The following is a 16,111-nucleotide window of genomic DNA, read 5'->3' on the forward strand; positions in this document are numbered from 1 at the left end:
TTTGAGATAATGGCTGAAATCCACTTTGATCTTCCTCTCTATATGGTTCTTCCATTCACCCAATTCGTTTTTTTTTTTTCTTAAAACATTTCAATGTGTATAGGAGCTAGAAGAAAGCACGAAGTCCCTTGGTTCCATTCCATGCAAATTCTATGAAAATCATGTCTCCAATCTCTCAGTCACTCCATCAGCTTCCACCTCACCAATCTTTCTCCCTCTCTCCTGTTTTTACATTTGTTTTATTATTTTTATTATTATTATTTTCTCTCATGCATGGTTTTCGTTTGGAACTTGCCAATTCTGGAACTGAAAAACCAAGAGAGAGATGGGTTCCAAACTTCTAAACCAATGAGATTTGCCACCATTTTCGGCCCATGAAACCTCTCTCCTGCTTCTTGTGGACGTGGTGTTGGACCATGCTCTGAATTGCTCGCAACATGTTACATGAATCCATGAGCATGCAAAATTCTTTTCTTTTTCCTTTTTTATTTTTATTTTTTGCCATTGCTTTCTTCTCCGTCTCTCTTTTCTCCAGGGAATCATTTTTCTTTTTCTCTTTTTGTTAAAAGAGACTCTCAGAATTTGTTGAAGAGACATGTTGACCTTGGCTTCATGCATGTCTTCCTTACAACCAAAAAGATGATGATATGAGATAACTGAAAGGATCTCAAGGTGATTAACATGTTATATTTTTTTAAACCATTGCCAATAATGCTACGCATAGAGACTTTTTTTTTAATAATGTGTGTAATTTAGAAAGCTTACATCCTTTTGAGTTCTCAGGTTGAAATGGATTGTGGCAATTTCCAAAGCACTCCAAACAAGGAGTATGATGGCCATAAGGAACCAATTTTCTTACATGGTGACTTGGATCTCTTCATAATAGAAGCTAAGTCTCTTCCAAATTTAGATTTATCTAGTGAAGCAGTTAGAAAATGTATCACTATGGGCAGCATGTGCCATCCTCCATTTATAAAAGGACTAAAGACACACTCTGGAAAAGATAAGATGATAACTAGTGACCCTTATGTTTCTATATGCATAGCTGGGGCCACCATAGCTCAGACTAGAGTGATTCCTAACTGTGAGAACCCTTTGTGGGATGAGCAATTTATTGTGCCTGTTGCTCACCCTACTCAAAAGGTGGAGTTCCTTGTGAAGGATAATGATATTCTTGGGGCTGAACTCATTGGAGTGGTGGAGATACCTGTTCACAAGATAATTTCAGGAAATGTTATTAATGATTGGTTTCCCATCATTGGTCAGTATGGAAACTGCTTAAAACCTTATCCTGAGTTGCATATTTCTGTTCAGTATAAGCCAATTGGAGTGATCCGTGCAGAAAGTATCAGTAATGGGGATCTGAATCTAGAGGTTCCTAAAACATATTTCCCTCTCAGGAAAGGAGGGAGTGTGACTCTGTATCAAGATGCACATTTACCAGATGGTATGCTACCTGAAATTCCACTTGAGGGTGGAAAAGTGTTTCAGCACACTAAATGTTGGGAGGATATATGCCATGCAATTTTGGAAGCTCATCACATGATATACATTATAGGATGGTCAGTTTACCACCCAGTGAGGCTTGTCAGAGAGCCAACAAAACCATTACCTTCTGGGGGAGAGCTTTCACTTGGAGAGCTGTTGAAGTACAAGTCACAAGAAGGACTCAGAGTCGTTATGCTAATTTGGGACGACAGAACTTCACATGACAAGTTTCTTTTGAAAACAGTAATTCTCATTACCTTCATTAGAAGTTAGCTTTTTTATTTCTTTTTCTTTTCTTTATCCTAAATGATTGATCTGCTTTGTTGTTAGTTAAATTTAACTCATATCATAAGACATTAAATTCATTATATTGCTTTCATACCATGAAATCATTTAAAGAAAAAGTCCCAATTAGGATAAAATTTGGGGAGTTCTGAAGTAAAAGATAGTTATGTTTCTTTTTATGGTGGTGGATTTGCTTAGGCTGTCTTGTACAATGTGCATTATTAACTTTCAGTAATTAGATGCTGTGCTCTAAGATTCCCAAAATATAAGTTTTACTGAATATTTTCCTTATGGATTGTTGTAATGTAGTAGATATGGTAGCATAACAACTTTCTGTGTCACTAGATTTATAATTAATGCACATCATAATATTTGATTTTCTTGTTTGCAGGATGGTGTCATGCAGACTCACGATGAAGAAACTAAGAAGTTTTTTAAACATTCCACTGTTCATTGTGTGCTATCTCCTCGTTATGCAAGCAATAAGCTCAGTATTTTCAAGCAACAGGCATGGAGTTCTTGCATTTGAATTTAGGATTATGTTGGATAAACTAGCTATTTTACATCACCACCAATGTCATTATTTCCTAACTGGAAAATTTGCATTAAGTATTAATCATAGATGTAAGATCTAGTAGTGTGCTTTTTTCCTTTTTAGCTAAAACTTAAAGCAATACTAATTTGATTGAATCATTTCGTCTAGGTTGTTGGAACCCTCTTTACGCATCACCAGAAATGTGTGATTGTAGACAGTCAAGGTTCTGGGAATAATCGGAAAATAACAGCTTTTCTTGGTGGTTTGGATCTGTGTGATGGAAGATATGATACTCCTGAGCATCGTCTTTTTAATGATCTAGATACAGTATTTCATAATGATTTTCACAATCCTACATTTCAAGTAAGTGTTTTTTGTGAACTTTGAAGAACTCACAACTATGCCTTCTCTTTTATTATACTTGGAAATTTTATAAAATGTGTCTTTATGTGCATACTCCACCTTTTTCTTGTGCATGCATGGAAAAACAGTGGAATAAAGATAACACCAATTAATTTCTGGCATGTCTGTTTGCTGATTTTTGTCAACAATAACAAGAAGATGCAAGCCTTACCCCTGGGGTGGGGTTGGTACATGGATCAAAGAATGATATTGTGCTCTAAACAAAACCGATTGATTTAAAGGCCATTTAGAACAAGGTCTCTGTCTGTCTCTGTCTTTTTTACGTTTTTAAGATTTTGCTTAGAGTTTTCATCAATCTTCCTCTTTGTTAATTTTTGATCAACTTCATTCGCTTGATTCCATTGGTCTTCTTACATGGCTAAACTACCTAAGAATATGTTTGAGAGTTGAGTTTTAGAAGGAAGGAGAGAAGATAAATATGTATACCTTTATTGGTCTTGTCATGCGTGCCTTTATTTCATCCTCCCATTTTGAATCCTAAGTTTTAGATGTGGTAATTTTTGTCACATGTTTATCATCTACTGGCCTTTTCAGTGTTTCTGAGTTGTTCATGCATAAATTTACTTTTAGCAGATGTAGAAGCCAATAAAATGTGCAAATCAATAGGTACTACTGGTCAATTAGGTGACTCATTTTGTCATTTGGTGATTTTGCATTATAACATTGTAAAATCAATTATGACAATGTTGCTCTTCTGTCCACATAGTATCTGCTATAGTGTGATATTCACTGTTTGGTTGGGTGAAAGAGAGAAAGAAAATAATTACACACATCAGCACCAAATAAAGGAGAGAAAAAATATATCATGTGGGAATTTGCTGAAATTGTGTGCTATATGAAACAGTTAAGTTCGCATTCGCATGCACATGCACCAAGGCAGCCTTGGCATGACTTACATTGCAAAGTTGAAGGTCCAGCAGCATATGATATATTGACCAATTTTGAACAAAGATGGAGGAAGGCCAAAAAATGGCGTGACTTCAGGCTCAAAAAGGTGACAAACTGGCATGATGATGCTTTGCTAAGGCTAGACCGCATTTCATGGATTGACAAACCTTCTCCTGGTTCCAATGATGATAGAGCCGGTCATGTAACTGATGAAAATGATCCTGAGAGTTGGCATGTGCAGGTACGAAAATATGTTGATAGACTCTGATGACATGTGCCATCCTTCCTGATAGAATTCAGTAAAGATTATGAACTAGCTTTAAATACAGGTATTTAGGTCCATAGATTCTGGATCTGTGAAGGGATTTCCAAAGGATTGTGACAAAGCTAAGGCTCAGGTGAGAACAAGGTCGTACGTGATACCCCTTTGTGTTCTGAGTGCTTAGTTATTTTCAATAAGTTTGCATTGTGGTATGGTTAAGTTATATTGTGATAAATTAGTCCTTAACTTCTAACGTTAATTTTTTTCAGAATCTTTTATGTGGAAAAAATTTGAAAGTAGATCAAAGCATCCATACTGCTTATGTAAGAGCAATAAGATCTGCTGAGCACTTTATATATATTGAGAATCAATATTTTTTGGGCTCCTCCTATCATTGGCCTTCATATAAAAATAATGCAGGTAGATAAACTTAATTTTCCAATATCTTCATCTTTATAAGGCATTTGCTAGATTTTGCTTTGTTATATCATCAAAATTCTGAAGGATCTATAAAGGAACAAACATGACAAGTTAGTCTGAGTTAGTCAATACAACTTGTTTTGGAATAAGCTCGGGTGATCCTCATATTTAGACTTGGCCCAACAATGGATTTAGGATAAGCTCCAATACCATTTCAGAATTTAGTCTTAAGACTAACTTAATCCTACAAAACTAATTTGTAAAATGAGGATTGTCCAACATTTATAAGCTCTATTTTAATTATATCTCTAACCAATGTGAAACTAAAACAGCCCCCAAAGAGACCGCAATTAAGGCATTCTAGGGGTGACTGCAATTTATGCGTCTTTCCAATATGCATTATCACTCTCCTGTTCTTAAGTTTTAGTAGCATTTGAATGTTAAGTTAATTTGTGACTGACGGACACATTGCTGTAGTTTTTACCAATCCACTGCAAGTGTAAGGTTTTTATTTCTTTTCTTAACAGGTGCAAATCACTTGATTCCCATGGAGTTGGCTTTGAAAATTTCCAGTAAGATCAGTGCAAATGAACGTTTTTCTGTGTATATAGTTATACCAATGTGGCCAGAGGGTGTTCCAACAAGTGCTTCAGTTCAAGAAATTTTGTTTTGGCAGGTCAGACCAATTTTAGTCCGAGTTCCCTTGTTAAATTTAGCAGAGTAACATTTTCAGTACTCTTCATGCAAGTCTGTCTAAATTAGGAAGTGAGTTTGGTAGAACATGTTTCTTCCACAAACTTATGTATATTATTTAACGGAAATGAGTGCAATGCTTTAAAGCAATATTCCAACACCTACACTGGACATTGGCATCAGCAAAACACGGCTAATGTCTAAAATATAGGATACTAGGACACCACACGCATAATTCTGTTTATATTTATGGATATTGTTGAAATGTCTTGAATTTTATCAATGAGTTGTCCCAAATTATGACTTGATACGTTGGAGCTCAATGGACCAGGCCTTTTTTATGTACTTCTTTCGAATGTAAATGAGTTTAGGGAGTTGCAAGTCAGAGAAAAATAGGGATGCTCAATTATTAATGTTTGAGATTCTGTATCTATTCTCTGAAGCAATAAAAAAGCTCTCATATTCTTGTGATGTAGGTAACATTAGCTGAATCACATTAAATCTGTAATTCTGTATGTGTATTCTTTTTTTCAACTCAGCATGTTTTGTTTATTCTCGTCTTTGGCATAACAAATATGATTGAAGGGTACTTATTACAACCTTCCTATTTGAAATTTGAATGACTATAGGGACAGACAATGTCTATGATGTACAAGATTGTAGCTGATGCCCTTAAAAAAGCAGGTCTCTCTGGTCAGTATCATCCACAAGATTATCTCAATTTTTACTGCCTTGGAAAGAGAGAACCTCAATCCTCAAAAGTTCCATCACCGCCAAATCAATCTGAAAACCGCCCTTTGGTATGCTAAACTACAATCCTCTGTTTCCTTAACCAAATGTTAGCATTGAGTGCAGTTTGCAATGATTATTGAATGTGTATGTTTTGATTACCATTTCAACCCTTTCAAAATTACTTTCAACCCAAAAGTAACAAAGTCGCACTTTTAACACGCGTTCAACACTGCAAACACCAAACGATAATCCAATCATAGCTTTATAATTTCTTGATGTGTTCATCATGAAACACAAGCAGTTAATTCTTGTCAGAGTTTGCCTTCATCTTTCATTAAAAAAGTTACTGCAGCATTTGAATTTTTTAAATTGACTAGAACTTCTATGGTAGCTGTAACACAAACAATTTGATCTGTGATGAGAAGCTCCCCTTCTATCATCACTTTGTGCCTGTTTTACTTCATGTACTTGTGAGTACTGAGGCTTGGACACATAATGAATAAAAGATCTTGTAACTGTGAACGGGATTAGTCTCTGGTCAGTGGACTGGAGATACCTGTGGCCGGACTGAAACAAAATAAAAAGAACAAAGGCAAGGAAGAAGTGTGTCAGCATTATATAATGGCAGTTACACTTGAGAAGCAATCAGTTGGTGCATGCAATTCCATTTGCAGACCTTTTCTGTTTATGTGGTGATAGTTTATGATCTTATTCTTATTTGTTCCCATTCTTTAATCAGGTATCAGTTAAAAGATTCAGACGTTTTATGATTTATGTTCATGCAAAAGGAATGATAGTTGATGATGAATACGTAATTATTGGATCAGCAAATATAAACCAGAGATCATTAGATGGTTCAAGGGACACAGAAATAGCTATGGGTGCTTCTCAACCAAAATATACATGGACAGAAAAGAACTCTCATCCACATGGCCAGGTTTGAAGCTCCTGCTATGGTTGTTAATTTTTTGTATATCAATAGAAAAATATTACAATGACAACAATAATGTTTGAATTTAATACTTGTGCACATTACCGTATCAACTATGTTTGTTAATGAACGAAATTAATCTAAGACGAAAGTAAATATCTATTCACAATTTCTCGTTAATTAGCTTGTTTTATAGGACATATTGCAAACACATGAAATAGTTAGACACGACCAAATAGAAGCTAACTAAATGTGTAATATCTGCCACGTTAAGACATCTCAGTTCTTTACATTTATTTTCTAAGTTTACGTCACATTCAAGTGTTAAGTAAAACAAGACCAAAGCCTGACCCAATTAACATAAACTTGTGGGAATGAGACATCACAATTTTTTGTTTAAAAAGTGATTACATTCTACCTTGCACCAAAACGCAATAATCCATACCAAAGCAAACAAAATATGAAAATACAAAGTCCTTAGTATAGATGGTAAAGGTCACCAACAATCACTAGATACTCATACAACTGAAATTGGTATAATATTGGGGTTTCAATCTTTGTATCTGCCCAGATTCGGATTCCTTGCAGTCAGGGACTACACACATTCATACATTCAGTCACCAAGAATAGTTGGATGAAATCATCTTCGTAAATCCATCTTAAAATACACATTTGAAATACAAACCATCTGATCATCATCCAACGGCAAAGTCTTACACTGCCAACCCATCATTAAAAAGTATATATCTTTTTTATTTATTTATTTACATCAAGGATGTTTCTCAATCAATAGTCAGAGACTAATTCCTTCAAGGCATAGAGATTACCGAAATAGATATTACTTCTTTCAAACATGTTTAAAGAACTCAACTACCCACTGGTCTAGACTTCGTTAGTTAAATATTATATATCTTTTGGATAAAAAATTTATATTAATTTATCAGATAAATCATTGTTAGCATAATTGATGACAGCCTCTCATAGTAGCACAAACTCAGATATGTGAATACTGAATAGATTCTGGCTATGTAATTTCATCTTTTCTTTTCTCAGTAATTGGCAATTCCCACAAAGATTGTGTTGGTGTAGGTGTATGGATACAGAATGTCACTGTGGGCTGAGCACCTTGGTATTCTTGAAGATGTTTTTGGTGAGCCTGACAGCCTGCACTGTATTAGACAAGTCAACAAAATAGCCAGACAAAACTGGGACACATATGTGTCTGATGAAGGGAATCATTTGAGGGGACACTTAATGCAGTATCCAGTTAAGGTCAGCAATGATGGAAAAGTTAGTGCACTCGATGATTATGACTCCTTTCCTGATGTTGGTGGCAAAATTCTTGGATCACCAAATTCACTTCCAGATGCACTAACCACGTGATTAACCAACCGAAATCTTGGAAAATTCCCCAACAAATATATAGTTGCTAAGAATTGCAGCTCAAAAAATGGTAATGATGGTAAAACCAATTTATTCACTTAGAGTCTATTTAGATAGAGAGTTAGAAAAACTTTTGTGAGTTTCTTTATCGGGAAAAAAAAATCTAATCAAGAAACTTTCAAAATTTTGTCAAATTTGTATTAAAGCAGACTCTTAAAATTATTTCAAGAAACATGATATGTAACATTATGGGATGGTCCTAATGCAGCTAAATGACTACCTTTTGTATGTAAAATTCTTTATTTGATAGTGAGTGCATAAATCTCTAGTTCTCTATGTATTTATGAAGGACTGTGAAATACACTTCTCAGGGGATCCTCCTTTATTTCCTATAGCTACTGAATATCAGTTTTCTTCTTTTTACAATAAAAAATTTTGACAATGAGAAGAAACAATACCAGAACCAAACAAAAAATGGTTTCATGTTTGCTAAGGTGATGATTGATAAACGTCTGGGACTGTAGCTTTCCTTGGCTTTTCTTGTACATCCCTTAAAATATAACCATTTTTTTCTTCATATTCTTCATCAGAAAAATTAGTAAAAGACTTGGACAAAACTTGAAAAAGTAACAGCATGTTTCGGAGAGCTGAAAATCCACATTTCAGCTGTTTTCTTTGAAAAATAAGCTCTTTGAAAAAAAAGTTTTATGTTAATAGCTGAAATTTACAAACATTTTTTTTCCCAAAAAATATGTTATTTTTATGAAGTTGAAATTTAAAGTTTAGGATTATTTCTTTAAAGTTTCTTTCTTTTTAAGCTAATTTATTATATAAAATGTGATCATTTGTTGTATCTAAATGAAGTTAATTATCTCAAAAAACACTTTTCATCAAATTTATTCAAACAAAAGATTATTATGATTATAACTGATTATATATATAATTGATTATTAAAATAATTTTAATTTTTACTAGTTTTTTAAACACACTCTAAAATAAGAGTGTATTTGTATCCACATCAAAGACGTGATTTTTTCGGCTAATCGAAGTTATGTTTTGTTGTTTTTGCGTATTTTTCTATTCTGACATGAAGAGAGAGGTAGGATCTACCTTTTCAACTCAATTCCAAACATGGACTTGTTTTATATGGTAATTGTTATCCTACTAATTGGACAGTTATGGTGAATGTGATCATGGAAATTTGCATTATGAAGAATAAACTGAGAAAAAAAAAGGAGGGTTAATTCTAAATGAGAATTACATAAAACTTTCTTAAAAAAGAAAACAACCTAAATTTAATGTTCAACCTCTCGTAAAACATAATGTCCAACCTAAAATAACATGCTTAATATAAAAACAATCTTGATTATTTTAAAATATTAATTATTTTAAATAATATGATATTAGTGGTGTGCTAGGGAAAAACTGAGAAGAAAATGGGATGAAAAACGAGATTAAAGACAGAAGTAATTGTATGAAAAAATATATTAAAAGTTGTACGGGTATTTTGGTTATATAAATTTGTTAATTGTTTTTTTATATGTAAGAGTTGAACTTAGTACAAGAGGTTAAAATAATTCAGGAAAGCTATTCAACTAACTGAGTTAGACTCTTTAGTATTTTTTTTTTCAAACTAAATTTAACATTAAATAAGTATTTTAAAGATAATTTATTTTTGTTACACAATATATTATTTATATTATGGATTAAATAAGCTAAATGACTTGGTGATTTAAGTGGTAAAAGAGATTGGAAACGTCATGGGTTCAAATACCTTGTCAAACTTTTACCATTTTTGGAATTATAATTGGGATAAAAAAATAATGTAATTTAAATATTTTAAATATCAATTATTACGTTATCTAATAATATCAAGTAATATTTTCAATAATATTGAGACAATGAAGAGATTTTTGTACTAATTGGATAGAGCAAAAACAAAATTTAAGAATTCAAGAAAATTTTATGATAAGACGACTCATTTTTAATTAACGATAAGTGTAAGTGGAAGAATAATTATATATGTAGCTTAGATATCCTAACATGCCAATAGACTTAAATTTTATTCTTATAATTTAATCAGACACTCATCTTCTATTTTTATTGTTCATTTTGATAAATTTAAAAAGAAAAAAAGAAAAAAAAAATTGCCTCTCCTCTCTATCAATCAAAGGGATGGAAGAGAAGAAGTCTACAGAGTCTCATCCAGTTGAGAATTAATGACTCACAGTATTATGCAATTTATTACAATTTTAATGGTGACTACATTTAATGATTAGGTTAAAATCCCATATTTTACAAAATTGAAGAATCAAAATTACGAATTAAATATTAGAAAAGAAATGCAATTTATCGATTTTAATTCCAAGTCAAATAACTTATGTGATAAGATAAACTAAATTTGTGGTTAAAATGTTTTACTTTGTAATTTTATGTAAATGAAATTGTTTGATATTATGTTGAAGTTATTTTTGGTGGTCGTAATTTCCTATGAGCTTACTGAAAATATGTTGTAATTATCTCTTAAATATTTTATTTATAATTATTAATTCATGTCCGGTCAAAAAAATAACTATTAGTTCATGCATTAATTAATTTGGTAGTTTAATTTAAAATCAAAATTCCAATGTTTATCTAGTTACACATAGGGATGGCAACTAGGCATGGCAATCTAACCCGTCCCCGTGGGTACCCGTCCGAACCCGCCCCGATTTGGACGGGGAAAACCCGTGTTTATCGGGTTCGGGTTCGGGTTCGGGTTTTCCCCGATTGATAAAATCAGGGGCGGGGGTGGGGACGGGGATGTTAATACCCACCCCGCCCCCGCACCCATACCTGCCCCCGCCCCCGCCCCGCTTAATAATATAATTAAAAAATTATTTTTATATATATATATAAACCAAAATTAAAAATATTTATATGTAAAAATTTATATATTTTTCTTTTCTTTTATTTTTTTAAAATTATTCATATTTATTTAAAATAAAAATAGAAGAAAAAAAAAATAGGAGCGGGGGCGGGGACGGGGAAACCCGAACCCCGCCGGGGGCGGGGATGGGAACCTAGATTTTACCCCCGGCGAATATCGGGGGCGGGGGCGGGGGCGGTTTAAATTTGCGGGGGCGGGGGCGGGGAACGTAAAACCCGCCCCCGCCCCGCCCCGTTGCCATGCCTAATGGCAATAGGGCGGGGCGGTACGGGTTTCATGATACTCGTCCCCGTCCCGAGCTAAACTTGTTTCCGTACCCGTACCTGTACTCGTCAAGTATGTGATTTTCATCTCCATCCCCATACTCGTATCTGTACCCGTCAAATTTTTTATTTTTTATTTTTTAAAAAAATATAATATTTTTAAATTATTTTTTTAATTATATTATAATTATAATTAGGTTATTTCTTTATCTCATATTATAATAAATAATCACACATAAAAAAATATTAAAATTCTTTAATATAATTAAATTAAAAGTCGTTATTAAATTAAAAATGGAAACGGGGACGGGTAAGAGTACTGGTACGAGGCGGGGTAAGTACATACCTGTACCCGTACCCGTACCCGATTTAATATATTGAATTTTACCCATATTCGTACCCAGTCAAACTGGATATTCCCCGTCAAAGTCGGGACGGGTTCGGGTATTACCCGCGGGTGTGGGTATACTTGTCATCCCTAGTTACACATTGTTATTAATGATATGAGTAACGACAAATTTTTCAGCCATACTAAAATAAAATAATGCTTAATTTTATTAATTTATTATTTAATTAATTGTATCATAATTTAAGGCAAATTATATATATAAAAAATCAATTTATTTATGATTTTTGAATTTATAATTTATTAATCATATAAATAATTGTTTATTCAAAAACATCTCTTAGATATATTTTTTAATGAAGGTTATATTAGTCAAAATAACATTTGTTTGACTTTTGCAGTTAATCAAGGACTTCTTAATCATTTTAGACAATTTTCATTTTTTTTTCAGAAAAAATGAATAAATTTATATATTATTATTCTAAACATATTTTTAAGCTTTAAATTATTTTTTTATTATTTTCACATTACTAGATTTTTTTATATTAAATTTTAAGGTTAAAATAGTCATTTTAATATTTAACGAGTACTCTAAATGAACATTTAAAATCACAACTAACTCTTAGTATTCAGAGTTCACCACCCTTAAATATTTTAGATTTTCATTGTTTTTTAAATACAATATCAATCATCTAAAAAAATTAAAATAAAATTCACGTTGTGAACAATTCTCTGTTAGAGATTGAAGTCAAAATTATATACTAAAATTAGGAGAGTGGATACGACGTCGTTGCATGGGGCGAAATGAGTGAAAGAGTAAAACTCGACCACAGTGGGAGTCGAACCCACGACCTTCTGATCCGAAGTCAGACGCGCTAATCCACTGCGCTATGCGGTCAACTACGATTTTATTGGCTAACTTAAACTATATAAAACAATATAATGTATATGGTAAAGAGAGGGAAAGAATGAAGTGTTGCGAACAAATGATTTCAATATGGTTAGTAACTCGTTTGAGAGAATTTTTTTTAAAACAATAGAAATTAAGTGAATTGCGGTTTCCGAATAAATTGGGTCATATGTCATACTAAAGGTCATTTTATAATTCATAAAGAATTCAAAATCACTTTACAATTCTATAAGAGTCATCAAAAGTTATTTTCTAAATTCATAAGTTAGATTTTGAATTTTTGAGTCACATGTAAAATAATAATTGTTATTGAATTCATTAAAATTTCAAAAATCAATTTGCAATTCTGTTAGGATTATCGAATGTCATTTTTTGAATTCATTATAATTTATATTTTAACTCTCATTGAGAGATATTTTGAAATTCATGAAAAAATTAAAATCACTTTGCAATTTTTTTGTGATCAATGAGGATTTTTTTTTAATTCATAATAATATTGATGATCAGTTTTTTAATTCATAAGGAATTCAAAATCTATTCGCAATTTCATTAGGGTTGCCAATGATCATTATTTGAATTCATAATAATTTATATTTTGGTTCTCATTTGAGATTCATTCTTGAATTCATAAAAAAATTCAAAATTACTTTGGAATTCTCTTGTGATCAATGAGGGTCATTTTTTGACTTTATAATAAAATTGATGATCAACTTTTTAAATTCATAGGAATTCATTACTTGGATCAAAATTCATTGAGAGTAATTATTATAATTATTAAAAAAGATTAAAATCATTTAACAGTTTATGAGGATTACAAAGGGTCATTCTTTGAAATTTATAAAAATTAATATTTTGAATCACGTGAGGATATTTTTTTTATTAATATAAAGTTCAAAATCACTTACAATTCAATTAAGGTCATTGATTATCAAAATTTCAATTCATAAAAATTCATATTTTTTGTCACATGTCACATTGAGGGTCATTCTTGTATCCACGAAGAATTCAAAAATAACTTTGTATTCTAGTAGGGCCATTTTTAGAACTTGTATTATATTTTGGGTCACATGTCACTAAAGAACATTTTTGAAATTCATTGATAGTTCGATACTAATGTTTTCTTAAGCAGCAAGTTTTGCAAATCATTGTCTAATCCTTCGCTGCAATTGTCAAACTATATGAATATACATCAAAAATAAAACATAAACAACTCAAACATTACAAAATATTGTAATAAATTATATACCCATCAATTGTAAAATAACTTGTTTTCACGTAAAAATGTTAAATCAAAAGCACCATCAGTCAAACCCTTGTTTTGAACACGCAAATGAGCTTACGTCCATGAAAAGATTGTAATTTTGCTTCTCTTTCTTTAGCTTCTTGGTTAAGGAAGATCAACCTAGGTTGTTACAAAAACATCTTTCACCAATGAGAAAATAGAACAACACATGAAAATTAGGATAACTTTTAATACCAACATTCATTTTTCAAATTAAATTTTGAATAAAGTAGTAGTCAAAAAAATATTGAAAGTTTAATTTCAAATTATTTACTTGACACAACAAAAAAACTCTTGAATTCGATAAAGAAAAGGAGAAAAAAAATTATTCATTTACTACAATCTGAGTCACAGAGAACCAAACATCTAATTTGTATTTAAATTTGGGTGATAGATTTCTCCTACCAAATAAATTCATATTGCAAATACCATTTTGACTACCTGAAATTAAAATTACCCAATAACAAACAAATTTTGGAACCCAATTATGAATCACAAATAAAAAAACTTTCCAATATTCATAAAGATTCACCAAGTTTGAGCAATCAAGTTTTGCAAATTTTCACAAGCAATATCAATATTAGAGGATTTAGGATACTCAAGATTAAAAAAATGAGCAAGAACAATAAATTCTTGCCTTAAAACAGAAAAGACATTTCAAAAGATTTATGACAAAGTTTATGGGTCAAAACCCAATTTAGTAAAAAAAATGCTAATCTCACAATTAGACAAGTACCTTGCATATAGTATTATCTTGAATCCAAGAAATAGTAAAAAATTTAGCCATTTGTATCGAGAAGAAAATAAATTGAAACAAAGATTTGTAAGAGAAGCATTAACAACCATAGATTTGTACCTTATATACATACCTAATTCAAGGTCTATCAAGAACCATAGGTGTATTCATAAAGATTTATCAACTTTGATATGCGCTCATCGTCCTCCGTCACCACTTTCTACCACAAAACCTTCCTCATCTTCCATAGCAAACATCCAATACCATTTTACAATTGAAAAGCATATTCACACATTAAAACAACAAATGAAAGAAAATAAAAAGAGTGAACAAATAATGAATAATAGTTATAAACATAGAAAAATAAAAGAACATTCATCTCCACCATTGTCAAATCGATTTATAGACATTGTGCGTCCTCTTCCTCGATGCTTCCTTGGAAATTCTTAATGAAAACTCATAAACAAGGACTTCTATAAATAATAAAGAATGGTGGTGTAACTTGTATCATTTTTACTTTAGTTTTAATTTTAATCACCTTTCATTTCTTAAATTCAAAAATTACTTTTCATTGTTTACAAGGTTAAAATCTTATTATTTTTTTTATGTGTTTTTGGTTTTGTGATATGTCAATTTCTTTTTATGAAATTTTTTTTTTTTAAATATTGACAAATTTCTCTTTTTTTATTTATGTTCTTGTTGTTTTTTTAGTCATTGTAATATGTTTATTTTTAATTTTTTAAAATATGTGAATAACTTTATTTTATTCTTTACAAATTTACTTTTAAACAAACTAACTCAAGATGAAATAAAAAAAATAACAAGGAACAAAATATAAATAAATTGATTTTGTAATGAACATTTTAATTTTTTTTAATATATATATATATATATATATATATTACTTCCCATATATTCCTTTTAATAATTTTATTAAAGTAATTATTAAATTATACTTTCAAAGATTTTTTGAACATTTTTTTATTTTTAAAATTTAATATCACAATGCATTTTAAATTTAATATTATGGTGCTTTTTTCAATTTTCTATTATAAGTATAAAAAATATGTATTTTTTTTTTAAATATAAGCGAATTTTAATCATTTATGTCTCATTTAAGAATAATTTTTCTATCATTTGTATTACTTCTTTTTGTCATTTATACAAAATAGTTTATAAAAAATATTGTCAAATTAGTAAAATCTAATATATATATATATATAACTATTTTTTTTAAGTTAAAATATTTTTTTAATCACTATTATTTTACTTATTTTATATTTTAGTCTTTATAATTTAAAATATATATTTTTAATATTTATATTTATGTTTTTTTTAAAGACTAATTTTACGATGTATTTTAAATCTAATACTAAATTACTTCCTCCATTTTGTATTTATAAGTATAAAAAATATATTTTTTTAAAATATAAGAAAATTTTAACTATTTATGTCTCATTTAATAATATATTTTTCATCATTTTCATTATTTCTTTTTGTAACGACCCGCCATGGTTGTCACACTTCGAACAATACTACACCCTACTGAAATATATATATATATATATATATATATATATATAATAGTATAATAAAATATTTACA

At 30.7% G+C, this 16,111-nt stretch overlaps 1 protein-coding gene, 1 long non-coding RNA gene and 1 other non-coding gene across 3 annotated transcripts; 1 reads left to right on the forward strand and 2 right to left on the reverse strand.

The window, feature by feature from the left end:
* Positions 1-8,433, forward strand: LOC109802134 (phospholipase D delta). Its single transcript, XM_020363360.3, has 11 exons — positions 1-672; positions 784-1,731; positions 2,165-2,281; positions 2,477-2,671; positions 3,576-3,860; positions 3,949-4,017; positions 4,151-4,301; positions 4,829-4,977; positions 5,624-5,794; positions 6,466-6,663; positions 7,747-8,433. Exons 2-11 carry the CDS (start codon positions 790-792, stop codon positions 8,038-8,040), a joined length of 2,571 nt encoding a protein of 856 aa, XP_020218949.1. The 5' UTR covers positions 1-672; positions 784-789; the 3' UTR covers positions 8,041-8,433.
* Positions 8,434-12,402: 3,969 nt separating this feature from the next.
* On the reverse strand, positions 12,403-12,476 carry TRNAR-UCG (transfer RNA arginine (anticodon UCG)). Its single transcript has one exon. It is a non-coding gene; the product is annotated as a tRNA-Arg (tRNA).
* An 811-nt stretch (positions 12,477-13,287) lies between these two features.
* LOC145955344 (uncharacterized) lies at positions 13,288-14,960 on the reverse strand. Its single transcript, XR_014431958.1, has 3 exons — positions 14,892-14,960; positions 14,640-14,747; positions 13,288-13,890 (listed from the first exon to the last, which is right to left on the reverse strand). It is a non-coding gene; the product is annotated as an uncharacterized LOC145955344 (long non-coding RNA).
* Positions 14,961-16,111: the final 1,151 nt, after the last annotated feature.

Source organism: Cajanus cajan, chromosome 2 (assembly GCF_000230855.2).
Source record: "Cajanus cajan strain Asha chromosome 2, NIPB_CcT2T_4, whole genome shotgun sequence".
Taxonomy (NCBI): Eukaryota; Viridiplantae; Streptophyta; class Magnoliopsida; order Fabales; family Fabaceae; genus Cajanus; species Cajanus cajan.

Excerpts from the sequence above, each read along its gene's own strand:
- LOC109802134 (XM_020363360.3), top strand. The coding sequence starts at position 790 with ATGGATTGTGGCAATTTCCAAAGCACTCCAAACAAGGAGTATGATGGC. Across the intron at positions 3,861-3,948 it reads CTGAGAGTTGGCATGTGCAG|GTATTTAGGTCCATAGATTC; the intron begins GTACGAAAATAT and ends CTTTAAATACAG. Across the intron at positions 6,664-7,746 it reads ACTCTCATCCACATGGCCAG|GTGTATGGATACAGAATGTC; the intron begins GTTTGAAGCTCC and ends GTGTTGGTGTAG.